The 27769-nt window shown below is 41.4% G+C and overlaps 1 protein-coding gene across 1 annotated transcript; it reads right to left on the reverse strand.

Moving 5' to 3' along the window:
- Window positions 1–1233: 1233 nt before the first annotated feature.
- LOC306932512 (myosin heavy chain, fast skeletal muscle-like) lies at window positions 1234–20546 on the reverse strand. The gene is made up of 41 exons (XM_079514341.1): window positions 20492–20546; window positions 19700–19918; window positions 19464–19607; window positions 18652–18808; window positions 18527–18554; window positions 18322–18433; window positions 18101–18193; window positions 17949–18012; window positions 17721–17819; window positions 17087–17190; window positions 16739–16877; window positions 16352–16470; window positions 13062–13211; window positions 12797–12967; window positions 12326–12513; window positions 12057–12172; window positions 11733–11797; window positions 11382–11469; window positions 10820–10937; window positions 10611–10734; window positions 10375–10511; window positions 9442–9697; window positions 8104–8346; window positions 7717–7893; window positions 7039–7184; window positions 6861–6951; window positions 6388–6777; window positions 5758–5884; window positions 5498–5616; window positions 5216–5412; window positions 4945–5128; window positions 4548–4713; window positions 4211–4335; window positions 3304–3612; window positions 2922–3125; window positions 2715–2840; window positions 2059–2229; window positions 1874–1978; window positions 1684–1779; window positions 1367–1495; window positions 1234–1269 (listed from the first exon to the last, which is right to left on the reverse strand). The coding sequence occupies exons 2-41, from the start codon at window positions 19904–19906 to the stop codon at window positions 1249–1251; spliced, it is 5805 nt and encodes a 1934-aa protein (XP_079370467.1). The 5' UTR covers window positions 19907–19918; window positions 20492–20546; the 3' UTR covers window positions 1234–1248.
- Window positions 20547–27769: the final 7223 nt, after the last annotated feature.

The following is a 27769-nucleotide window of genomic DNA, read 5'->3' on the forward strand; positions in this document are numbered from 1 at the left end:
GTGTGTGTGTGTGTGTGTGTGTGTGTGTGTGTGTGTGTGTGTGTGAGAGAGAGAGAGAGTGTGCATTTAGATTGTAGAGCATCAGTTTAGGTTGAGATGTTGATCTATTCTCTTATCGAAGCAATAACAATTATGCAACCATGATGGTGACATTTGCTTTTAATGTATCTGAAACAGATTATTATAAAGATGGTTAAGAGTAACAAAGAGGAATCTTCTACATCTTTGGGGGCGGCAGTGGCTCAGGGGTAGAGCACCCGGGGGGAGGTTCGATTTACTATGAAAACGGGCATCTCACTTCCATTAGTCACCTGACATCACGCCTCCATATATGGTCACGCCTCGTGACATCATGCCTTGTGACAGGTCACGCCACCATATATGGCCATCTTCATATATGAAGATCACGACACTGACCTCATCTAACCCTGGATAACCATAGAAGAAGAAGACTGGATCATCACCTAGATCTGCATATATGGAGCCAGCCAGCAATTACATCTGACCTCAAACCCTTAGATCTCCAACTACCAACCTGTTCTGACATTCCATATGTTGATTCCCACCCGTCCTTCCTGTTCTGACATTCCATATGTTGATTCTTCCCCACCCGTCCTTCCTGTTCTGACATTCCATATGTTGATTCTTCCCCACCATCCTTCCTGTTCTGACATTCCATATATTGATCTGACCTCATCAAACCCTGTCCACTCAAAACACGCTCCATATATTGTATTATCTACCGGTATTCTTCTTTTCATGATTAGGAGGATGTTGATGAGAAGCTATACATTAAATAATGCTAATTAAATAAATACATTTTGTACTTTTGCTAATCACCCGTTGCTGCATTTATTGTTATTTTGTACAACAAACTTGTGTGAAGAGTCACAATATTGTAATCAGGAGTCTTCATTGAATTGGGTGTAGTATTTCCTGGGGTGCAACTCCCTAGTTGGCTACAATCCTTAATGCCATCCTGTTACACATGCGCATACCCTCTAGTGTATTAGTGGACATGTGCTGGAACCAGAATACTCAAAGCTGACAATAAAATGTAGGCATTTAGCAGACGCTCTTAATCCAGAGCCACTTATACAAAGTGATTTGATGAAGTAATGAATACAAGAAACAACAAAATGCATTCATTGCCACCTTTATTGAATACAATGGGTCATATTTTATGACTTTTTGAATCCAGTGGGTCATATTTTATGACTTTATATATGGTGAGTTGAATTGGAAAACTTATTCTGCAGCATCTTTTCCCTGTAAAATAGGAATATGCTATTAGACATGAATCTTTATTTAAATCTTAGTTAAAGACAGTCAACATAATAAACCTTCATATTACACATGTATTTACCTTGGAGTCACGACTTTTAGCTCTCATCTTGTTGACCTGGGATTCAGCGATGTCAGCACGCTCCTCTGCCTCCTCTAGCTCATGCTGAACCTTTCTGCACTTGGACAGGTGAGTGTTGGCTGCTTCCTCCTACAATATGATAGAGATGGTTCAAAGCCTCAATATTTGAAAAGATTACCTTACAATTATAGTCCAAACAAGACAATTTCAGTTGTGGCTAATGTAATAGCCGATATGGCATAATGTTCATGTTAGTGTTGTTAGTTCACAACACTCTGCCCATGGCGACCACAACTAAAGATGTATATTTGTCTTACCGATTCCTCAGCCTGTCTCTTGTAGCCCTTCACCTTCATCTGCAGTTTGTCTACCAGATCCTGAAGCCTGCCAAGATTCTTCTTGTCCTCTTCAGTCTAAAGTGAGAGTGAATTTATAACATTAATTGTATGTTCATGCAATCTATTCATTTAATCAGTGGCATGATGGTTAATTACGTGAATACTGTACCTGGTATGTCAGCTCCTTCACTCTCCTCTCGTACTTGCGGACACCTTTAATGGCGTCTCCTCCACCTCTCTGTGCAGCGTCGACCTCTCCCTCCAGTTCACGCACCTTCACAATGGAATTATGCACTATGAAACGTATTCTTATTTAATTGACTATAAGCTGTGTTGAAGTAAATCACATCTTACCCTAGACTCCAGTTTCTGGAGCTGCTTTTTGCCTCCCTTCATAGCCAGGTTCTCAGCCTCATCCAGACGATGCTGCAGGTCCTTGACTGTGACCTCCAGGTTCTTCTTCATCCTCTCCAGGTGAGAGCTGGTGTCCTGCTCCTTCTTCAGCTCCTCGGCCATCATAGCGGCCTGGGAAGAGGATAAAATATACTTCATTGTCAGTGCCGGATTTATAGGAGTTGAGGCTAGAGTAATATTTGAGGCCCCCAGGCCCTCACAGGGGAGCCAGCCCCCCAAACCCATGAAATAGATCATGATCTGCATACATTCCCCTCCATATTTCCATACCTTATGGAGATATGGGGGGAAATACAGATCATGGTCCAACCCTCTCAGGATCAGGCCTTCCATAGCTACCACAGAGCAGAAGCAGAAGCTCTCAATGTTTTAACCATAATACAATTAAATGTCCAATAACTAAACACAAATCTCACTTGACTTGGATTGCAATACATTACTTTTTCATCATGGCTGTTTAAATAAGACAATTTTAGTTCTAAAATACATCCTTTGTTGTAGCCTATAGAGCAAAGGTTTCCAACATGAGCGTATTGTATTGTATGTTTATATTAAGCATGGCATGGGGGGGTCTAATTCTAAAGCTCCTAACTTACATCAGTGATGGCTTTCTTGGCCTTATCCTCAGCATTCCTTGCTTCTTGAACACTGTCGTCCACTTCACCTTGGACCTGGATCAGGTCAGCTTCAAGTTTCTTCTTGGAGTTCAAAAGACTTGTGTTCTAAAATAAAGATTCAGTTTAGCAATGCAAGTATACATGACTTGTATGTTAAACATGTTGAGAGTTTTTCCATTGACTTACCTGGGAGTGCAACAGTCCAGCGCGCTCACTGGCATCCACCAGTTCTTGCTCAGCCACTTTGCGGCCTCTCTCTGTCTGTTCCAGAGCCACTCTCAGCTCCTCGATCTCAGCGACCATGAGGCCATTCCTACGCTCCACCATGGCAGCTTGCTCCTTCATATCTTCTTGGCCTCTGCAAGCATCGTCAAGGTGCACTTGGGCATCCTAAAATAAATCACATTTGAGGTTGTCACATAAGATAAAAATCTGAATGTGACTTGTTCAGAGCAGCTCCATTATTTGATTGTGTCTAACTACTATGTTTTATATAATAATAGTAACATGTGTCTAACTAATATGTTTTATATAATAGTAACATGTGTCTAACTAATATGTTTTGAACCTTAAGCTGTCCCTGGACGTTCCTCAGCTGCTTCTGGGCCTCAGCAGCCTGGCGGTTTGCGTGGCTCAGCTGAACCTCCATCTCGTTCAGGTCTCCCTCCATCTTCTTCTTGATTCTAAGGGCATCGTTTCTGCTCCTGACCTCAGAGTCCAGAGTGCTCTGCATGGATTCAACCACCCTCTGGCTGTTCCTCTTGATCTGCTCCATCTCTCCATCCTTCTCTGAAAGCTTCCTGTCCACCTCACCCTTGATCTGGTTGAGCTCCAGCTGGACACGAAGAATCTTGGACTCCTCATGCTCCAGAGTACCCTGAAATGTAACACAGGATCAAAAGGTTGTAAGAGCTTTTAAGTAGCATCCAATAATATACTGCTACACTGAATGTTTAATGGGCGGATGTGGCTCAGCAGAGCAGGTCGCTCAATGAATCTGTGTTTTGGCGGTTCAAATCCCGGCTCCTTCTGTCCACATTGTGAAGTGTCCTTGGGCAACACATTTAATCCTACATTGCCTCTAATGAGTTGATTTGTGCTAGCTTGCCACTTGGTTTGTGAATGTGTGGGAAGTGAGGACGCTATTGTTGACTGTTCGCTGCTTCACCTCCCACTGTATTAATGAATGAACCATTGTAAAGTGCTTGGAAAAGCACTATAAAAATGCAATTCATTTATTGAGATAAATCTGAAATATTGTAGCAAACAGGGTAACGCTCTGAGTTGGATCGAACCCCGGTTGCCAACTCACCAGTCTGGCACCGGCACGCAACAGGCAACGCAAAGAGAGCTATAGTTCACTAAGAGGAGCAATTTACGGCCGGGCCACTTCTGTGGGGTTGCTACACTATACTTTAATGACCAAACTAAACTATAGACTATTGCATTTTTCATCTAGAAGCTAAATGCGTTACCTCGGCTTCCTCCAAGGCTGTCTGGATCTCTGACTTCTCTGTCTCAACCTGCTTCTTGGACTTCTCCAGCTCATGGATGCTCTTTCCAGTCTCACCGATCTGTTCAGTCAGGTCTGAGATCTCCTCTGTAGTTAATTGAAAATAATGAATCAGTCAAGTATTTTGCATTTGAGTAAAGTTGGGTTAGCATATGAACATTTACATAATTTTAAAAGACACATGTAGGAATACCTTTTGACCCGTTAACAGCACCAGCTTTTTGCTCCAAAGAAATATGCAAAAAAACATTCAAGCAAAAATAAAAACTTTCAAAAGAATGATGTAGAGAAAGACTCACGTTGCAGGTTCTTGTTCTCACGCTTCATGGTCTCCAGTTGGTCCAGAGACTCCTCGTAGGAATTCTTCATCTTAAACAACTCAGTGCTGAGAGAACGAGCCTCTTTCTGAGCTCCCTCCAGTTCTGCCTGTCCCTCTTCAAATTTCTGCTTCCATTCTGCCAAGACCTGCAGACCATTTGTAATGAAATGTGTCATTTACCTCCACTTTAAGTAGGCCTACCTGCACACCATTTGTAATGAAATGGGGACTATGGATGGAAATTAGCATCTCTGCTAAATCTGGTGTATTTACACTTCATTTTTATGTAATGTTCATTAACAGGCTATACTCCAAATAAACCAATAAAGTAATGTGTCCTCCACTTTAATATTATAAAATGATGTGTGTCAAATCACCTTATCAAAGTTCCTCTGTTTCTTGTCGAGGTTGGAAGCCAAACCATTGGCCCTCTCCACATCAATCATGAGGTCTTCCACTTCACCCTGGAGTCTCTGTTTGGTCTTCTCCAGAGAGGCGCACTTGGAATTCACAGCCTCGATTTGCTCCTCAGCCTCCTGAAGACGCTGGGCGAGCTTCTTCCTGTTGATCAGTTTAGAATGGATAATTTGTGAGTAATATTTTGCATAGTGAGTGGTAGCTGACAGTGTTGCAACACTGCTGACTTACTTGGCCTCCTCCAGCTCCTCAGTGCGTTGGACAGCATCAGTCTCATACTTGCTCCTCCACTGACACACCTCAGCGTTGGCCTTGGACATTCCACGCTGCAGCTCTGCCTTTGCCTCCTGCTCCTCCTCAAACTGCTCCCTCAGAAGGTCGCAGTCATGGCGAGCTGATTGCACAGCATGAGCAAGGGCATTCTTTGCCTGTCAAGAAAATGGACAAAATAATGTCAGCTGAATGAAATTACAAAAAATATAAAACTAAAAGGGAAAATAATCTGTTCTTCACCTTAACTTCCTCTTCGACGTGTCTCTTCAACTCTTCAAGCTGTTGGGTGAAGGCCTGCTTGCCTCTGGTGAGCTGAGAGACCAGAGCTTCTTTCTCCTCCAGTTGACGAGCAAACTCGCCTAGTTAGAAATATTAATTTCAAACAAATCATGAGTCCCGTGTTAACTGTTGATCATAGCGTTATCTCTAATAATTATGGTCAATTTGCTCAAGTACCATTGACAGGACAATGTAGACTTTATGATGAATTGAACATTTACCGTTCTCTGTCAACAGTCTTGCTCTCTGAGCTCCAATATCATTGATCTGGCGAACGTTCTCATCACTCTTGGCCTTGATTTCACTAAGTTGGTCCTCAAGGGTGCGGCACAGCTTCTCAAGATTTCCCTGGAAATTAACATTGGAAATGTTCAATCATATTCATTCACATTGCCTTGATTTAAATCAAAGCCACTCTATAATTCAGCCCACCAGTTTATTAATGTATGGTTTCCTTACCCCCAATCACTGGGATGGCCATCATTAGCTATGAGGAGCAGCACTGAGGTTTATTTTTTTATCTACAAAGCTATACTTAAACTTTACCTCAAATTGCCTCATTATCTGAAAAGTGTATTAACATTTAGAGTAATCACCATAGGCTACGTGTTCCGTTCACAAGATTACTTGTATCTCAAGAATGATATTATACACAGGCATTCCATTATACTGTAGCTTTTGCCTCGCGTAGCTAGCCTTCATCTGCCTTGCAATGCATATTGCCCCAGGCAGATTAAGTCTGGAACCAGGCTATAACCAAACAGGGTACAGTATTCAATTATGAGGCGGGACATTTTGAGAAGAAAAAAAACGCTGAGAGGGACGAGACTAATATCGCAAGGCTATCATACCTTTGCCTTAGCAACAGCCTCCATGTTGCTGGACAGGTCATCGATCTCCATCTTGTATTCACTCTTCTCCTTCTCCAGCTTCTGCTTGACTCTCTGGAGGTTGTCGATCTGTTCACCCAGTTCAGCCACGCTGTCGGCCTGTTTCTTACGGAGAGCAGAAGCAGTGGCCTCATGCTGCAGGGTGGACTCTTCAAGGTCACGACGCAGCTTCTGGAACTCAGCCTCGCGCTTCTTGTTCATCTCGATCTGAGCAGCGGTGGCGCCTCCAGCCTCCTCCAGCCTCTCACTGATCTCTTCAAGTTCCCTGGAGAGATCGGCTCTCTGCTTCTCCACTTTGGCACGAGCGGCACGCTCTGCCTCGATCTCCTCCTCCAGTTCTTCAATACGAGCCTTTCAAATGAATGATGTTAGAGTAACATCTGAAAATAACCATTCACTCCTATTTTTAATGATTTTATATAAAATAAGAATACCTGGAGTTCTTTGATCTTCTTCTGCAGCTGGGCCCCCAAAGATTGTTCATCCTCAATCTTACTCAGAAGCTGGCTTACTTCAAAGTCCTTCCTGTTGAATACAGTCAATAGTCATATTTTAGGGTCATTCTGCAGGTGGTTTCTCTCCATGACATTTCATATTGTTGGTTCACATTACTTCTTTATCTTCTCGTCAGATTGCTGCTTATCATTTTCCAGGTCCATGATGGATTCCTGGGCCAGTTTCAGATCACCCTCAAGCTTTCTCTTGGCTCTCTCAAGGTCCATGCGGAGCTTCTTCTCTTGCTCCAGAGAACTCTCCAACTGCACAACAATATATTGTTCTTATTAATCAGTACAACAATATATAATATTAAAGATGGAGTGCCGTGATATTTATCTTTTCCAGTTTTTCATGTGTTTACGAGGTTAGAGTACTTCCTTAGACCCCTTGGTGTGATTGTTATGTGCAAGGTTCAAGGTTCAAGGTTGCAATGATTACTTCCCTTTGTATTTAGGGTTTCTTCCTGGAGGCTGAAACCTTGACAGTCAAACATGCCAATGAAAAAAACAGTGATATAGTGATCACAAAATCTTCCCCTCCCCTAACCCCTCCCCCTTTATCATCCAATAACAGCTGTGGGTGTGGCTTCAGTTCAGGTAGATCACCAGTCACCCATCACCACCCACCAGGCAAACCAGGCATACTTAATGAACTGGTGGGCGTGTCCACATAAAAACAACATTTTAACAAATACTGTACACTTTTTTGAAAAGAAAAGTTTTTAGGGTGGAAAAAAAATCACGGCACTCCATCTTTAAGTTCAAAACATCTGATTCCCTTTGGTAAACTCACATCGTCAACTTGCTGCTCCAGCTTGGTCTTGGCCTTGGTCAGAGTGTTGACTTTGTCCTCCTCTGCCTGCAGGTCATCCAGGGTTTGCTGATGGGCCTCTTGGAGGGCTTTTTTCTCCTTGCTCAGCTTAGCGACGCTCTCATCCTGAGACGCCATCTCCTCAGTCAGGTTCTTCACCTGATAAGCAGAACATAATGTGTTGTCATGGAATGGATCAATCAGTGCTTTTCGAAGTGAATTCCAGGGACTCTCAGGGTTCCTTTAGGGGAAAGGGGTTCTGAATTATTGACCCTTACAAGTCTGTAACTCTGACAGTAAAACAGTATAGATTGACCCTTACAAGTCTGCAACTAGAGTGTATGATCTTGAGTATAATCTACAGTATACCTTGTTTTCAGTGGCGTGTTTCTCCTTCTCCACTTTGGCCAAGGTGAGCTCCAGGTCATCAATGTCCTTCTTGAGCTCAGAGCATTCATCCTCCAGCTTTCTCTTCTTGGCAGTCAGTTCTGCATTGATCTCCTCCTCGTCCTCCAGTCTCTCGGTCGTCTCTTTGAGCTTTGCCTCCAACTGGATCTTACTTTTAATAAGACCTTCACATCTCTCCTCAGCATCATTCAGAGCCTCGTCTCCCTGATTGTCAATGAAAAGGAATATGTCAGAATTTGTTCAGGGTGAGGTGAGGACAAGGAAGAAGTTGGAGGGGTGCAAAGTTCCGACACGTGTTTTGGTCCGACGGTCAGTAGACCGACAATCTACCTCTATCCCTAACCTAAACACAACCGCAAGCACGTGAGCACTACTCGTTCGAGCGGTAGTCTGACAGTTGTTCCCGCATGTCGGACTAATGCTCAAACTAATCAAACCTCCTCCAAAAGGATATACTATAGTAGTGCGTGGGTGAGTAGCAGTTGCACATTCAAATTCACCCTCCCCACAGAAGAATGACAAATTGGGTCAGGCCCTTGTGATGAACAGCCGTTCGACCACCAGGCATTCTCTGCCATGGTCTGCAATGAGAATGCCTGGTGGTCGACTACCTATACATAAAAGATTTAAAGGGCAATATCACTTTGGTAGAGGTTTGGGTTGTGTTACCTTGCCATGATGTTCTCCAAATGTAGACAAGAAATCAAAAAGAATTGCTCTAGTAATTAGAAATTGATAATTCAAAATATGATCCTCATTGACTTACATTGTACACTGAAACAGCTCTCAAAGTCACTCTTTTAGTACGTAAACAAACACAAACAAAGTTTTTGATTCAAGACAGAGCATCACCAATCCCAGTTCTGTTAGTTTTTTTGTATAATAAAATTCCTGTTGATTTTTCCATTTGTATAGGAAGAAAACCCGGACTAGATCCGTGGATCCAGATCCAGATCTTCAAATAGTAATTTCAACAGGATTATTAGAAAAAAAAACAGTAGGCCTACTGGGTTTGGTGGTGATGCTCTATATTGTCTGAATCAACTTTGTTTGTGTTTATTTATGTGAAAGAGTGACTTTGAGAGCTGTTTCAGCGTACAATGTAAGTCAATGAGGAGAATATTTTGAATTATCAATTTCTAATCAATGGAGCAATTTTTGATTTCTTGTCCACCTTTGGAGTTACATCATGGCAACGTAACTATACAACTCAAACCTAAAAAAAAGTGGTCTTGCCTTTTAAGATGATAAACAATATGAAATATTAGCAACATTTCCTGTACAAGTGTAGCTACTTACTGATGCCGATGATGCTGCAAGGTTATTCTTCTCCTGCACCGCAGCCACCAATTTCGCTTCCAGTGTCTTCTTCAAGGCCTGGGCAGTGGCCAAGTCAGTCTTCATCTTTTCATAGTTCTCCTTCATGTTCTGCAGCTCCTTCTCAGTCTCAGCACTCTGCAGGAGAGGCTTGATCTTGTAGTACAGCCCCATCCATGGCCAGTGTTTCACATTGACAAATGTGCGCACGTTGAACTGGATGGTGTAAATGGCTTCTCTGTGGGAACACAGTTGCAGTGTATCATGATTGATTTGATTTCGGTTACAATATAACTTAAACCCAGGAGCGTAAAGAAACCCTTGTTTCCATTGTGGTCCTGCAACATAAATCGTCGGATACAATTACATAACACCAATGAATTACATAGCAAATCAAATTAACTAAAAAAAATCCAAAACGACTGAAAATAATCTTAAATCCCCCCCAAACAACTCGTAGCTTTTCCGTAACAGCATTTTCACACTGTTATTATTGAGAGCTTTGACTTTCAACTCTCGGTATCACATTATAACGCTTGGTTCTCTCTAGTTTCATACTGATGTACAATCAACTTAGCATTACTTTTTGTGTATTGTGGACACCGAGCTGCAGATAGAAGGTTAATTTCCATAAAATATGACTGCAGGTTGTTATAGCTGCTATTATTGTGTCATTATAATAGTTATAATTAGTTATTGTTGTCGTTATTATTGCTGTGGATATTATTGTTGTTGTCCCCCGACACGGTAAAGGCAGATGGCCACCCACCCTAGAGCCTGGTTCTGCTCGAGGTTTCTTCCCCCGTTTTCCTTGCCACCTAAAGCTTTTATTGTAGTTATTTGACACTATAAAATTGTGTTGAACAGTAAAACATTTAGAAAGTAAGTATTGAATAAATCATGTTTTCAAAGTACCTCCTTGCCATCATCTTGACAAACTCCCTCCTCATGACGTAACCTCGTGCGAGTGCCTGAGTCATGGTGACCAGAGTAGACAGCTTTTCATCTCGCATCTCCTCAAGGACACCCAGCAGACCAGCTTTGAAGAACACCTGAATACAATGTCACAAACACTGTAACTAAACAACCGTAAAATCAACTTTTAATCCTCTGTCCATAATGTTAAACAAGGTTCACTGTGTGTTTATTACCTTGGTGTGTCCAAACTTGTACTCATCAACAGGTACATTAATGGACCCCATCAGCTTCTCAGATGCCTTCTTGTTGTCCATGAACGCGCCATCGGGACATGCGCTGGCGTTCAGTACTTTGTATCTGTTTTGCAGAAGTTCATGGTCATTTTGCGTGCCTCCCGTTAATACGTTTGGAACTAAAAGCTGCTGTCAAAAGGAATTGATACCTCTGCTTGAAGTCAGCATAGGGGATTCTGCTTGGGAAGCCCTTTCTACAAATTCTGATGCCTTCCAGCACACCATTACACCTCAGCTGGTGGATGACCAGGAAGTTCTCCATCAGTCCTGTAAATATGTTGCTTCATTATTATTACAACAAAATAGTTACCCACTGGCCAAAGTTGCATTTAATGAGTCAAAACGAGTCAACCAAAATCCACGTGATTGTGGTTACATACAAAAGAATGTCATCTGCATACAGGGAGATATTTTAAGTGTATTCTGTGTTGTATATGTCAGCATTGCTATAATTGTCTGGGCAAAGGGCCCTAGAGCTAAAGCAAATTGTGAGGACAGTGTCTGGTTAGTCAGTCTCCTAGCTGCAGTGGGGTTGCTGTAATCCATGTAATGAACCTATCTCCAATGTAAAACCTTTCCATCACTGAGAACAAGTATGAATATTCCACCTGGTCGAAAGCCTTTTCCGCATCCTGGCTTAGTACTACAAGGTCTTCCTTAGGGCCTCTAGGAGAGAATTGATAAGGCGTCAAATGTTTATTTTCTGTTTACCTGGACACTTTGTCTCGTTGGGAATCAGGCAACGCACAAAGTGAGGATGTGTGCTCCTCAAGTTGGTCATCAGCAACTGCAAGTTTGCCTATTGAGACATAAAAGGCTTGTAATTAGTCAAAAGTGATAGAATGTTGTACTTTCTCTTCCACTATAATTATTTGAACTCTTTAGATACTACTTACTTTGCAGATTTAGATTGTTTCTAAAACATACTTTAACGACATAAACCCTATTTTTACAACATTTCCAACATTTAAAGACTATTTCTTACATGGATATAATGTTGATAATAATAATGCTTCATTCTTACAGGAATATATGTTGATAACAATGAATAGATATTCTTACCCTGAAAGCACTAGACACAGTCTGCATGGAACCACCCTTCTTCTTTCCTCCCTTCTTGGTATTATCTGTTTATAGGTTAGCATCATGAGTTATCATTAGTTATATAGAATGAAAATGCCTCTCTTCTTGTCAGATTGTTTTTTTATAGTATTGATATAACAACACCTTCAGGCTCAGGTGGGGGATAGAACACATTATATTATATTATTATCCTATATTAATTTACTGATGTCCCGCCCCCTCTGTGTTCCTATTGGCTGGGGTACAGCCATGACTCCTGTTCCCAATATGCTAAATGCTCCAAACCAATTGTAGTAAACATACCTTCAGGCTCAGGTAGGGGATATAACACACAGAGCAGCTTCACTGAAGACTTCTGGTACAGCTGCACCACAGAGTCGTTGAGAGGATCCTTGTTCTTCTCTAGCCATCCTGTGATGCTGTTGATTGATTGATGGATTGATTGAATACTTTATTAACAGTTTATTAACAAAAGCCTATGGCTTGTTTCCATTGGGGTCCTCCATACTCAATTCATCAAACTGTAGTCCACAGTTCCTGTTATTATAGGCATACTATAGGGTTCTATTCACCTGTAGTCCACAGTTCCAGCATAGTGGACCAGGGAGAAGTGAGCCTCACCCTTGCCTTTACCAGGCTTGGGTTTCTCAAAGGCCTTGTTCTTTCCCAGATGCAGGTCAATCAACTTCTCTGCGAAACTTTTGTCTGTAGCCTTTGGGAACATGCACTGCTCTTCAAGGCTGGAGAAGATGCCCAAGGGCTTTGGAAAGGAGACAAACGAGACAAATCAACAAAAACGTAGTGCCAATGACAAAAAAATATATACGTGTGTGTGTGTGTGTGTGTGTGTGTGTGTGTGTGTGTGTGTGTGTGTGTGTGTGTGTGTGTGTGTGTGTGTGTGTGTGTGTGTGTGTGTGTGTGTGTGCGTTTGCATTATGTCCATTAAAGCACAAAATAATTGTACACCTTCAATGAATGTGATGCTGACAGCCAAGTCCATAGCAATACATAATATAATACGCTATAATAATAATTCTACATACCTTCTCAATCAGCTCAATGCAGATAGCCAAGTCCATGCCGAAGTCAACGAGATCCCAGGGAATTCCCTCTTTCATGTATTCTTCTTGTTCCAGAACAAACATGGTGTGGTTGAAAAACTGTTGCAGTTTCTCATTGGTGAAGTTGATGCACAGCTGCTCCAGGGTGTTGAACTGTGAGAGGAAATATATCATTAGCCCAATCTCTTGTAAATGTGTAACTTACAAAATATATTTAGTCTCCAACTTAAAACAAGTCTATGCTTACATCAAAGATTTCAAAACCAGCGATGTCCAGCACACCAATGTAGTAGTTTCTCGGCTGCTTGGTGTCCAGCATCCCGTTGATCTTAATGACCATCCACAAGAACAGCTTCTCATAGATGGACTTGGCCAAGGCACTGACTGAGTTCATTACCTAAGGAAATAGGAACATTATATTGAATTACACAATTTAAGCATTTTGCAGACGCTCCTAATTACATTTTTAGTCTTTGCATAAGCCTGCAAGGTTTGCAAGGCTAGGGCAAGTGCCACGGGCTATATGGAGTCTGAAGAGAGAAGATTCTGAGTTTGTCTGCAGTTCTAACTGCAATGGAAAGTTTATTCCACAAGTTTGAGAGCCAGAAGGGAGAAGAGTCTCTCCCGAGTGCTTTAGGGAAGGTTGACAGCTTCCCTGTGTTAGCTGATCTGAGTGAGCGGGATGGGTTTTAGGGTTGGATACACAATAGAGGGTATATGCACATGCATAAAGTGAATGGCAAAATCAAGTGGCAAATCGAGTGGCAAAGTGAGTGACAGTCAGTTTAATGTTGTTTAACGCCGTTTAATGCAATCAAATACAACTTCTCTATTTGGATGGGCTGTCAAGGCCAGAGAGTTGTTTTTTGCCACGTTGGGCTGTCAAGGCCAGAGAGTTGTTTTTTGCCACGTTCCCGCATAACAGGAAGATGGACAGGGAAGAGGGAGAGAGAGACAGGGAAAGACATGCACCAAAGGTCGTCAGGAACGGGACTCAAACATGCAACGCGCTACAGGCATGCCTATATATATGTGGCATGCTGTTGCCCTGGACCACTAGGCCAGCAGGCGCCAAACATGTCAGTAGAGGTGCTTGGAACTGCACATGTGCAGTGTGCAGTGTGCTGTTGTTTTTTGTAGCAAAAATGCAGGTCAAAGGTTTTTCCTTGGCCTCTAGGGAGTGTGCACTCAAAGTTTAAAGCAAATCGGTGCAGTTATAGGTAAAAATGCCAATCGGCCTGTTATAGTGCCACCATGAGGCTGATCTGAACATTTTCAAGTGGCATTACTTCCTCGATGTGTGCAAAATCTCACAGAAATTGTACACTGCGTTCATGCATTTTGTTCAGTTTAATGGATATAGAGATACTGTGTACCGGTTTGCATGATGTTTGGACAGAATCTGTGGGACTATGAGTGATAACCCCCTTGCACAAGAAAGGGAGTAAATTAGACCCCGGCAACTACCGCCCTATTTCTATTCTTTGCTCCATCTCGAAAGTGATAGTCTATGAACAGGTTGAAAAGTATCTTGCCACTAATAAATTAATGTACGAGTTCCAATCTGGCTTCAGAACGTCCCACTCCACTGACACATGCCTTCTCTATTTGAGCGACCACATCAAACATGAGGTGGATGCTGGCAAATACTGCGGCATGGTCATGCTGGACCTCCAAAAGGCTTTTGACACCGTGAACCACTCTATACTGGTTAACAAGCTAAAGGCAATTGGTTTCGATAGCACATCAGTGAGCTGGATGCAATCCTACCTAGAGGGGAGAGAACAGATGGTGGAGGTGAATGGAACACTGTCCCCCCCCTCCCAGTGAGCTGTGGCGTTCCACAAGGGAGCATACTAGGACCTTTACTGTTCCTAATATATGTTAACGACATGTCTTCAGCTTGTGACTGCAACTTGTTCCTGTTCGCAGATGACTTGGCTAGTCTCAGACAGGAACAAACTGCAGGTTGAAAAGGCCCTCAGCTCTGAACTCGGTAGAATCTGCACCTGGCTCGCTGATAACAAACTATCTTTACACCTGGGAAAAACTGAATCCATTCTCTTTGGCTCTAAAAGTAATCTCAGCAAGGCAAATGGCTTCTTGGTTAGAGTGGGTGACAATGTTATCACACGTAAAGATGAAATTACCTACCTAGGTTCCATCCTGGAGGCTAATCTTTCCGGTGATAAAATGGCCACCAACGTAATCAAAAAGGTCAACCATAGAACAAGATTCCTTTACAGGATCTCCTCACTGGTCAACAAAAACACCTTGAAGACCTTAACAGGAGCCCTTGTACAGGGTTTCTTTGACTATGCATGCACCTCCTGGTACCACAGCACCTCAAAGGCCCTTAAAACCAGGCTCCAGACTTCCCAAAACAAACTGGTCAAGCTCCTACTTGACCTCGCCCCCCGAACCCACCTCACCCCTGCCCACTTCAACAGGCTGGAATGGCTTAGGGTCGACGACAGAGTACAGCATCTTGCAATGGGTCTGGTCCACAAGATTCGATACACCACCAAGATACCCATGTACCTGTCTAGATACTTCCTTAATGTTAACGAAGTCCTCTCAAAGGGCACCTACGGGCGGCTGCAATTCGAAACTGGCCCCTGTAAAATCGGAATCCCTCAAACACGAACGCAAGAACAACACAAGAGACGGTCGCGGCCACACAGCCAACTCAAGGTATGGCCACTGAGCTGACTTGGGGACCCAACGCAAGGACAACACAAGAGACGGTCACGGCCACACAGCCAACTCAAGGTACGGCCACGGAGCCGACTTGGGGACCCAACACAAGAGGCGGTCACGGCCACACAGCCAACTCAAGGTACGGCCACGGAGCCGACTTGGGGACCCAACGCAGCTCCTCCAAGGAAAACAAACAAATTAACGGAGCTGAACGTGAATCCCCCCCACCGCCCACCCCCTTTTTTTCCCTCACTGTATATGTTTATTTTCCCTTTTTACCTCCTTTATGATGAATTCCTGTTCTGTCTATATAGAAGTGTCTATTTGTACGTCTATTTGTACGTCTCTAAATGTTTTTGATGATTTGAACATGGTGGACCCTATTGGAAACAAGTGTAATGCTTAATTGGGTCGTCCACTCACAGTTAACAGCCTTTGTATTGAGTTTGTGCTTGAAATGTACTGTAATTCTGCAAACTGTTAATACATTCTTCAATCAATCAATCAATATCAAAACATGTGTTTTGCAAAAATCGACCTCCTGGTGGCGCGCCGATCACGCCGATCTGAAAGATTTGGGGCAGAGGTTCTGCTCTGGGATCCAACGATCCAGGGAGTGTGCGTGCACAGTTTTGCGGCCAAACGGTGGTGCTCACAGACACTCACAAACAGGCACACAGACCGACGGACATGGTGCAAAACATAATCTCTGCCTCCCCTTCAGCGGCTGAGACAATAATGTTGGAGGATCATTTTAATTATGATTTAAAACAGTCTGGACACAATTTATAAGGTGTGTATGAAATCAGAACATGGAAATAATGTAACTTTACTCACCTGTGGCACAGTTTGTCCTTTAGTGACGAATTCATTTCCAACTTTAACTCTGGGATAGCAGTATGCCTTAAGCATTTCCGCTGAGTTCAGACCCAACAGGTAGCAGATCTTGTCAGCCACTGAAATTATCATACAATTTGCAATTTACGATTCAGGCATTTAGCAGACGCTTAATCCAGAGTGCGATTTAAGCAAGGTAAACACAAGGTAATACATCGAATGCATACAGCTAGTAATCTAGGACCATAGGTAAACCAAATAACCTTCAGTATAAACAGTATAATATAAATAAATAATGACAATATATTGAAAATATATTTAGCTTAGTTCATTTGAAATATAAATAAATACAAGACTATCACATTTTTTGTTGAAGATGCAACTCACCCTCCGTGCCATCTGGCTCTGCCTGTTCCTCACGCTGCTTCTGTTTGAAGGTCAACACCCCATGATGCATCACTGAACCGGTGAACTTGTAAATGTACACTTTCTCCTCAGCGTTGAAGCCCAGGATGTCAATAGCTTCCTGATGTCAATAAGCAGAGATGTGTTCAGAAGATTGAGATTAAGCATCATATTAGCAATCCAGTTTAAATAGGATTATTTTGGGAGGTCATGGCCTGCTAACCACTGCTTTAGAAAATGTATTTTGCAGAGCAACTGACTGCAGTGCACAGTGAGTAACTGACTGCAGTGCACAGTGAGTATTAGAAATTTAAAATAATGTCCAATTACATCTGTAGCGTCCAACTCGACTTTGTCATCAATGCTGGCCACAGTGATCTGACCCATGCTGATCAACGGGAAGTCGTATGGGTTGGTGGTGATGAGACAATTTTCTGAGAAGGGATGAAAAAAGTATGAATGTGTGAATGTGTTTCTATTCATTAAACCAGACTAGTAATTGTAACACTTTTTTTTTTACTTCTTTCTAGAGTAACCCTAAACTTTGGTTCGCTACTTGTCCCACAGTTTTGATGGCACGAACTTGAGCCATAATATGTCAAATCGCAGGGCAGGTTCATAATAATTACTAAAATTATTAATAATTACGTCCAATCCATCCCAAATTTGAATCACATGTCACGGGTGGTTTAATCAACCCAGAGCAAAAAGCAATTCATTTTCATCCACATGCAAAAGAAATACATAACCATTTGTTGCAGAAATTTTATTTTTGGGGGGATAAATCCCCTCCAAATTATTTCCACATGATCACAGGGGTGACTTGACATTGTAATTGGCTAGAATAATTAATGGGAGGGGCCTATGTAACCGATTGCGGCAAACACACTTTGCAATTTTTCAAAATTGTGACTTTTCTAGTTAATTTATGTTCTCACTGCATAATCAGTATAATTCCACTTACCAATTATCTCAGGTTTGTGGTTGGTCATCATCTGGAAGAAGATATGGTAACCTCTCTCTAGAGGAAGCTGGTAGGTCACTCTAGACTTCTCCAGCAGATCTATATGGGTTGTACAACATAATTAATAATAATAATAATAATAATAATCTATATGGGTTGTACATAAGTCAAAATGTAATCCTCAAATTAACAAATATATAATTTCTCATCTCTGAACTTCATACTTACATGTCTCAATATCAGCACTGGCCAATTTACCCGCATTGTTGAAATGGATTCTGATGAATTTACCCTGTTTGATATAGCACAATTAGTTGCATCCGTCTACATTGTGGAATTATTGCAGGTTTACTCATACAATGTCATTATTTTACACTTACAAAGCGAGATGAGTTGTCATTCCTCACAGTCTTGGCATTACCATAGGCCTCCAGCAAGGGATTGGCTGCAATAATCTGATCCTCCAGTGACCCCTGAATGTTTTAGACATCACCCAATTTAAAATTTGGTCTGAATTATTTTAAATTGTATTGCTATATTTCATATAAATGCTTTATGTTCCAAAACATGTATTTGTTAAAGTTAAAAACATATACAGTACCTTAATTTTACCACTATCGGCCGCCGATTTCTCTCCACTAGCAGTTGCTGCTGTTGCAAAGTACTGGATGACACGCTTGGTGTTCACAGTCTTCCCAGCACCGGATTCTCCACTGGTTATAAACACATATATTCAGAGAAATGCACTTAGTGAATTTGTGTACAATGTTCTTTTTTGTAATGCCTAGTAGATGATGGAAACTTACGTGATCAGGACGGACTGGTTCTCTTTATCTGTAAAATGTAAAGCATGTTTTTTTGTCATGGATATACAGCACAAACCCATTATAGTTATGTATTTGTTTACATTGTCCAGCTAGTATGTACGTACCCATCAGCATGAACTGAAAGGCGTTGTCAGAGACAGAGAAGATGTGGGGTGGAGCCTCAATACGCTTCTTGCCTCTGTAGGCATTTACAACCTCCTGGTCGTACACTGGGAGCCACTTGTAGGGGTTCACAGTTGCACAGAACAAGCCAGAGTAGGTCTGAAGAGGAGAAGAGAACATTAACATATAACATAGCACTGAGCATGCCACATATCTGGGACAACGGATCACTAGAGCAGGGATGATTTGATTTGATTTGATTTGATTTGATTTGATTTGATTTGATTTGATTTGATTTGATTTGATTTGATTTGATTTGATTATTTAGCACAGTATACAACAATACAAAGAAATATAGGAAATACGTAGAAGAAAATAATAAAGGAAAGTGCTAGGAGCTAGGAGGCAAGAAGGGCTTATACGAGGCCTCAACCTGTGTACAGTAACCAGACATTAAAAAACATGATTTGAGTGCATAGATGATTGCATACAGAAGAAGTCATGAGCAAAACACAGTTCTTAGTTATTTACAGCATGGAAATTGATTGTCAATATGATAAAAGGTAATAATTAGAAACAGAATAATTTAAGTGATCTGATTAATCAGAAGATACTTCAGTTTGTTCTTAAATAGCAGTCATTCACGACTCGCAAGTGGCATCAACTAATGATCAAGTTAACTTCAGAACCATGAATTTGTTTGCATTTGTTTTTCTATGGTTTTCAGTTGATGATATAACTTGTACTCTGTTTTTCTTTCTTTGCTATCGACAGGTACAATAGTGTACTGCTCTCAGCATGTAGAAAAGCTTACATAGATCATCCATGCTGCATAACGCTCTTTGAGGTTATACAGGACAGTGGCTTCAGTGAGGTGGGTCATCATGGCCATGTCCTCAATCTTGTCATACTTGGGAGGGTTCATAGGGGTCACATCCGCCTCAGGGACAGTTCTGGTCTAAAAATAAAATAATAAAATAAAAGCACAACATCAGAATGTAATGTGATTACAGTTGTACTGTGCCACTATTTGATTTTATATACACCTACGTCTTTCTTGTCCAGCGTTTCCACGGTGACTTTGGCACCATCCTTGCTTATAATCTTACACTTGAGGTACAGCTCGGCCTTATCAGCCACATAGGCTGCAGTTTTGGCATCAAAGGGTGAAGCTTGAGCTTCCATTCTCTCCTTCTCTGGCTTACGGAGATAAATGGCGGCCTTGCCATATTGCTCCATCTCTGCGTCCGTACTCATGGTGGCGGCTTTCTGTAGGCAGATACATAGATTATGCATTTGCTGAATTGAGATTGGAGTAGATCATTGTAGGACTATTCTTATGGTTATAATTTAGAGTAGGTTTTATAGGATGCACGATATAAATCGGTAGCATTATCGGAATCGGCCATATTGGCCATAAAAATGCCATATCGGATTGTCTCAAAATAATCCTGATTATTTCATCGGTTTTCACAAGCAAAATAAATAAATAAATGCAAAATGTAAAAAATCATCAATGAGTTCAATATAAATCAAAAGTGTCTAGTACCTCTAGTCAAGAACAAGAAGCCAAATCAAATATGATGTTAAATCTTAAGTAAAAATAAACATTTATCTACATTTAATTTGTGTACTATTTATTTATTGATTGATTACTTTATCAGCAGGCTTTGGGCCAAGCCCCTAGGGCCTAAGCTTGTTTCCATTGTGATCCTCTGTATAATATCGGAATCGGTCAAAATCGGTATTGGCAGATATAATATGATGTTGCAAATAATCGGAGATCGGATATCGGTCATAATTTCATAATCGTGCACCCCTAGTGCACAATTGAACACTCACTTTTCCCCTCTACTAGTAGCAGTGAAACCTTGATTGCAACCCCTAACTGTGAAACAAAAAAACACATCATTTCGAGGAGTTGAATGATTTAATTTATAATCATGAATTAAATTAGATTACCGTATGAATCCTATATGTTCATTCTTGCCACACACACAACTTCATAAGAAGCATCACTTCTTATGAATGTTTTTCTTTTCTCATTTAAAACTTCTCATTAGTTTCACATCTGAAAAGATGTGGCATTTCAATATTATTACATGTAATAATATTGAAATGCCACATCTTTTCAGATGTGCAAGCATCTGATTAAATGATTAAATGATGATATTTGTGTTATTTGTTTATATTCCAAATTTCAGCAAGTTGTTTTTTTTGTCATTATTACAGCCATGTTTCTTCTTCTTCTTTTTGTCTTTTTTGTACTGAAGCAATGCTAAAGTCCATGCAATGCAAATTATAATTTAACTAATCAAAACACAATTGGAATGTTTAAATAGAAATTAATGAACAAAAGCAAATTTCAATATGGCCTAAACCATATCATTATAAATAAAATGATACACAATCAATCATTTCAATCTGTACAATGTGCCTATTTGTATCATGTTTGTATAGCTATAACACTATGTACGGGGTCATGTTAAAGGTTAATTAATAGCTAACATGTAATAGATTTATATGACTAGGATTACTATCTTAACATCTCAAACATTTATATCACTATTCATAGCTTATATCAAACACATTAATAGGACGGACAGATGAAGTCTCACTCACCAAATGAAACTCTGAACTGCTCTGCAACGGGTCAACAGTCTCAGCAGGCTTATATTAGTTGCTAATTGCATGCTATGCAGAAAGTAAAAGTAGGAATTGCCTTTAAAGGCCATTCATATTGCAATACCATCCTTATAGCCATATCATTCCCATAAACTTGTGCATCTTTGAGATGTGGTTTATGCCAGATGATATAAAAATAGCATACCGGTAATTGGCAGGGTGGTGGGGTGCTTTGGTACAGTCATGACAGCATGTCTTGCCAAATATATTATTTTAATATTCAGTGAGGGATGTAAATATGTGAATGTATTTAAAATTGGAAATACTGCACTTAAGTAAAAGTACCTCAACATTGTACATTACTTGAGTAAATGTAATTAGTGAATTTACATCACTGGTATTTCTCTTAACCAGCAGAGGGTGCCATCTTTATGGAAGCGGTCCATTGTGGTGCCGGTAGCCAAGGGTCCTCGTCCCAAGGCTCTAAATGACTTTAGGCCTGTGGGCTGTGGTATTAACATCTGTGGTTATGAAGTCATTTGAGAGGCTCGTTAAGGAAGAGCTCTTGGAAAAAACGGAGCGTTGCTTCGACCCTTTGCAATTTGCATATACAGGGCAAAGAGAGGGGTGTCCGATGCTACCATCACCTCATTGAACCTACTGTATAAACACCTGGAAGTTAGCAAAAAACATGCTAGGCTGCTTTTTGTTGACTTCTCATCAGCCTTCAACACAATTCAACCACACATACTAGTTGAAAAAATATTTAACTTTGGCTTAGAGTTAGACCCTGGTATTATTGGTTGGGTTCTGGATTTCCTCACAAATAGAACCCAGAGGGTAAGAGTGAATGGGAAGCTGATAGTGAATTAACATCCTCCACCGATTCACCCCAAGGTTGTGTTCTTTCCCCATTGTTGTATATCCTGTACACTAATGATTGTAGAAGTCAACATGCCGACAGACACATTTGCAGATGATTCCGTCATTGTGAGTCTGTTGGATGATAGTGACGTCAGCCCAGTTGTAGATGACTTTGTCTCTTGGTGTGAAGAGGCATTTCTACAACTCAATGTCACTAAGACCGAAGACATGTGTATTGACTTTCGTCAATGTCCTATAGCTCCTCAGAGTAGTATTATAGATGGTCAGTCAGTGGAGTTAGTAAGCACCTACAAATATCTAGGGATCATAATCGACAACCGTCTGACATTTGATGTCAATACTGAAATGTTGTGCAAGAAAGGCCAGCAGCGCCTTTTCTGTTTAAGGAAGATAGCCAAGTTTCAGGTAGACACATCCTTAATGATTTTGTTTTACAGAGCATTCATTGAGTCTGTCATTTCCTTTGCTGCCATTTGCTGGTCTGGTAACCTTGGAATTAGACAGATTAATGTCCTTAACGGGGTTGTTAAGGGAGCTACAGTAGCAAGATTGTGGGGAGAAAATGTTGCTGTCTGAGTCATATATATATATGACAAACAGGTGCTTAAAAAAGCATCTTCAATTAGAGCAGACAGCTCCCATCCCCTAAACCAGGAATATGCATTACTGCCATCCGGCCAGACCCCTGTCACTAAAAATAACAGGTACAAATTATCTTTTATACCTGGCTCCATCCGGGCCATCAAGCAAGAGGAGGTAGCTGCCGTGTATAGTTTCAGGGGTGGGTGGTGAGGAGATGTAGTCACACTTGGAGCTGAGTGTCTATAGGCTAGCGATTTTCAGCGTAGATTTTTGTCTTAGTGGCTACATCTGTCATTAAAAAGTTATATTAAATATCTTAGTTGTACTGAAATTGAGTTAACATGTTTTTTTTTTTATGTTTTTTTGTGGCTTTCACCTTTATTTTATATTTTTTATGGAGGGACAGACAGTATGCTGACAGGAAATGGGGAGAGAGATGGGGGGGGGTGACATGCAGTAAAGGCCGTCGGAGTCGAACCCGCGGCACACTGCCAGACTGGATTACCAGCCAAGGTGCCTGGACCGCTGAGCCACGGCCCAGGCCGACATGTTTTTTTAAGGGTAACTTCTGTGCTGCTTACAGAACTCGCCTATCAGCTCGTTCCTGCAGCAATTGACGCAGGCGTGCCATTAATGACGGTAAAGCACACCCTCTCGTGTAATATTGCTTAATTAACCACTTAATTAAGCTAAAAAGCTGATCTACAATGTGACGTGTTGTGCTGCTGATTTTGAACACCCTTCACCCCTCACAACCTCCCTCAATCCCCCTTTCTAATGACATTAGACATTAGGAAAAGGTATCCATTTAGCCATAAAACTATTTCAAGTCTATTAATAAGCCACATTAAGGAACTGTAAATAATACTTCCAACATTCAGCCCATGTATGGGATGAATGAGGTGAACTTGCTTCGTGGCATCTACATGCCAGTGGCTGTATTACTGACTGCATAAACATAATCATATAAATATAACTGGAGGGTGGCATGGTGCTGGGTTTCTTCACTTGGTGTTAGCATATCTTGTCAAATAAATTATTTAAAACAGGTTAATATATAGTGAATAGTGCATTAAGTACATTTTGCTGCTAAATAGCCTACATATATGAATACTCTGTATGTAAGCATGTCTGACATGTCTGGCTGGGATTAAAGTTTGGCCCTTGCTGACCCCCAATGTCATTCCATAAAAAGGTTATTTTCATCCCTTGTACTCATCACATTTCATTTCAGCATGAAATGTTTCATTAACAGAATATGTAATGTATTGCACACTCAGCCTCTCACACACAGCTGATACAGTCCAACATTGTCACAGCTTGCCTATCAAATAAATACTAAAATTGCCTAAAGGCACACCTAGAGGCTTTAAGGAATCTCTGACTGCACGCACACACACATGCGCACGTGCGCGGCTGCGCGCGCGCACGCACACACACACACACACACACACACACACACACACACACACACACACACACACACACACACACACACACACACACACACACACACACACACAATCTATATTTGCGTTCACATTTATCAAGAAATCCATTAACACAAACTATGCACGCATAGTATTTCATGATACAGATCAAGGATTCAGGAAACATTGTCTTCTTCATATTTGGAGACTGCCAATTATCACATACAATGAACATAAATCAGCTAGTGCCTTAGCTCTTGGCTTGATCATTCCTGCAATCTGCACTAGGCCTCTCACTTATGGACATGACCATGGCTTCCAAATATAAACACAAGCTGTTTAACATTGTAAACAAGCTTTAGAGATTGAGAGAGAGTGAGAGTTGAGAGTGTGTGTGTGTGTGTGTGTGTGTGTGTGTGTGTGTGTGTGTGTGTGTGTGTGTGTGTGTGTGTGTGTGTGTGTGTGTGTGTGTGTGTGTGTTATGATTGTATTGATGTATTGTTGTATTGTGCTTTCTGCTTTGTCAATGTAAATGTATGTTTTCTCATGCCAATAAAGCCCTTTGAATTGAATTGAATTGAAATTGTGTGTGTGTGTGTGTGTGTGTGTGTGTGTGTGTGTGTGTGTGTGTGTGTGTGTGTGTGTGTGTGTGTGTGTGTGTGTGTGTGTGTGTGTGTGTGTGTGTGTGTGTGTGTGTGAGTGTGCATTTAGATTGTAGAGCATCAGTTTAGGTTGAGATGTTGATCTATTCTCTTATCGAAGGAATAACAATTATGCAACCATGATGGTGATATTTGGTTTTTAATGTATCTGAAACAGATTATTATAAAGATCGTTAAGAGTAACAAAGAGGAATCTTCTACATCTTTGGGGGCGGCAGTGGCTCAGGGGTAGAGCACCCGGGGGGAGGTTCGATTTACTATGAAAACGGGCATCTCCCTTCCGTTAGTCACCTGACATCACACCATATATGGTCAAGCCTTGTGACATCACGCCTCCATATATGGTCATGCCTCATGACATCACGCCTCGTGACAGGTCACGCCACCATATATGGCCATCTTCATATATGAAGATCACGACACTGACCTCATCTAACCCTGGATAACCATAGAAGAAGAAGACTGGATCATCACCTAGATCTGCATATGGAGCCAGCCAGCAATCACATCTGACCTCAAACCTCAAACCCTTAGATCTCCAACTATGGATCTGACCTGTTCTGACATTCCATTATGTTGATTCTTCCCCACCCGTCCTTCCTGTTCTGACATTCCATATGTTGATCTGACCTCATCAAACCCTGTACACTCAAAACACGCTCCATATATGGCCAGTACAGAATTCATTCCATATGTTGATCTGACCCCCATGCCAAAGCGCCAGCACTCGCCCAGCAATCTGCCTTCACCCAGGCGAATACGTGCACGCGACCTTGCCTGTGACGTTTTCGTTCACAACCTCATATGGAATACAGTCTGCGTGCGTGCGTGCGTGCGTGCGTGCGTGCGTGCGTGCGTGCGTGCGTGCGTGTGCATACAAAAAAAATGTATTAATCGGTCAGTTGGGTCTTAATTGTCAAAGGCCTTGCTAGTTTTTTATGCCTTTCAATAGCTACAGTAAAGCCATTGTGAAATTAAATTTGGAATGTTCAGTTCTCAACCTCACCATCCTGAAAAGTTTGTATACAGAAAACATCATGCAGTTATATTCCTAGACGACTAAGGATTCAAGGCGAGGACAGCCCTACGATGTTCAAACATATTATTGTCGGTATTAGCTAATTTGTTTTGATAACATTCTGTAACATAGAATATAGTTGAGAATAGAATTATATTTTTGAGTGGTGTAAACCACTCCTACAACTGGCTTTGTTAGTGCAGAAAAAATGAGCATGGTTGCTATGTTCACCCTGTTCATTTGAGTGGTGTAAACCACTCCTACAACTGGCTTTGTTAGTCTGTGCAGAAAAAATGAGCATGGTTGCTAAGTTCACCCTGTTCACCCGGGTGTGATTTCATTACGTCAGACATGATTTCATTACGTCAGACAGGCTATATAAGACCTTACACCACTCAGTTCACACGGGTGTGATTTTTGTTACATAACATAGTTCTACTGATATTTATATTCTGAAAATGTTTATATTGTGTTCTTTAACTGAGCTTCCTATAGAGTACCGAAGTCCTGACGTCACTGTCAGTAGAGGGTGTCAGTCCACAGGTTCATGTACTTTTTATTTGCATTGTAATCTCCATAGGGGGATTTTAGATCGCCTCATATAAGAACTGTGTTTGAAAAATAAACCGATCACCCCGGCCTTTTCACTCATATACTGTAGATATGAAGCATGGACTGAAGGTGGAAATGTACAAATATACCCAAAGAGTAACAAAATAAGCGTTAGAAACGAGTCAAACAACCCAGAGACTACATTTCCGGGCTGCATCTGCCCGTCGCACAACAGAAACTGAATGTCAATTACGTTTATTTTTATTTTTATTTTTATTTTATTGATATTTAATGTTTCGTGGTTAGTACGAGTCGAGTCACCACCAGCTGAGCTTACGTCAACGAGGAATCTCAGGAATGCAATGTGTTGACAGCTGGGCGTGACGTATATTAGCAGCGACATTGCCTTCATATGTATAGTTTCAAGGCTTTTGCGGCCATTAATTCCATTTTCTCCAGAAACTGGCTGTATCAAATATGAATGGACACCATTAACGACGCACAGCCACTCCCCTGACAGAAAGGCCGGGGTGGTCGGTTTATTTTTCAAACAAACAAAGCGACCTAAAATCGTCCTATGGAGATTTCAATGCAAATAAAAAAATACATGAACCTGTGTGTTGGTGCCCTCTACTGAAAGTGACGTCAGACTTCGGTGCTTCATGTCAATAAAAATCACACCCGTGTGAACTGAGTGGTGTAAGGTTTTATATAGCATGATCTGTCCGATGTGAGGTATTATATAAGGTAAGGTATTATATACCCTGATCAGCTCTGATCTGACGTAATGAAATCACACCTGGATGTGATTTCACAACTGGCTTTTTTTGCGCAGAGAAAATGACCACGGTTGCTACGGTCATCCAGTTCACCCGGGTGTGATTTAATTACGTCAGAAATTATTTTGAACATAGCAACCATGGTCATTTTTTTATGCACACAAAAGCCAGTTGTAGGAGTGGTTTACACCACTCAAAAAAGCCAGTTGTAGGAGTGGTTTACACCACTCAAAAAGATCGCGATACATGGCCAAAGCATTTCCGGAGGAAAGGAGTATGAGAGTATGCGTGTGACATCATCATCATACCCGGAACGCCCACTGAGTGGCAAAAAACTACTTTCTGGCCATATCCCATATACATCCAAACAGAAAAGACCTATCTGATCACGTGTTGGGCTGCTCAGACACACAAAGTACTGTTCCCTCAGCACCACCTGATCCAATCCAAGTGCGCTTGTGCCATGGTCTCTCGAGACTGAGGCCCAGGCTACACGTATTGAGTGTGGATCTTTTGCAAAACGCACATTTTTGTGTACGTTTGGGCCTTTCAGCCACACGCAAACGGCGTTTTCGGCCACTCAAACT

Source organism: Electrona antarctica (genome assembly GCF_951216825.1).
Source record: "Electrona antarctica genome assembly, chromosome: 11".
NCBI classification, from domain to species: domain Eukaryota; kingdom Metazoa; phylum Chordata; class Actinopteri; order Myctophiformes; family Myctophidae; genus Electrona; species Electrona antarctica.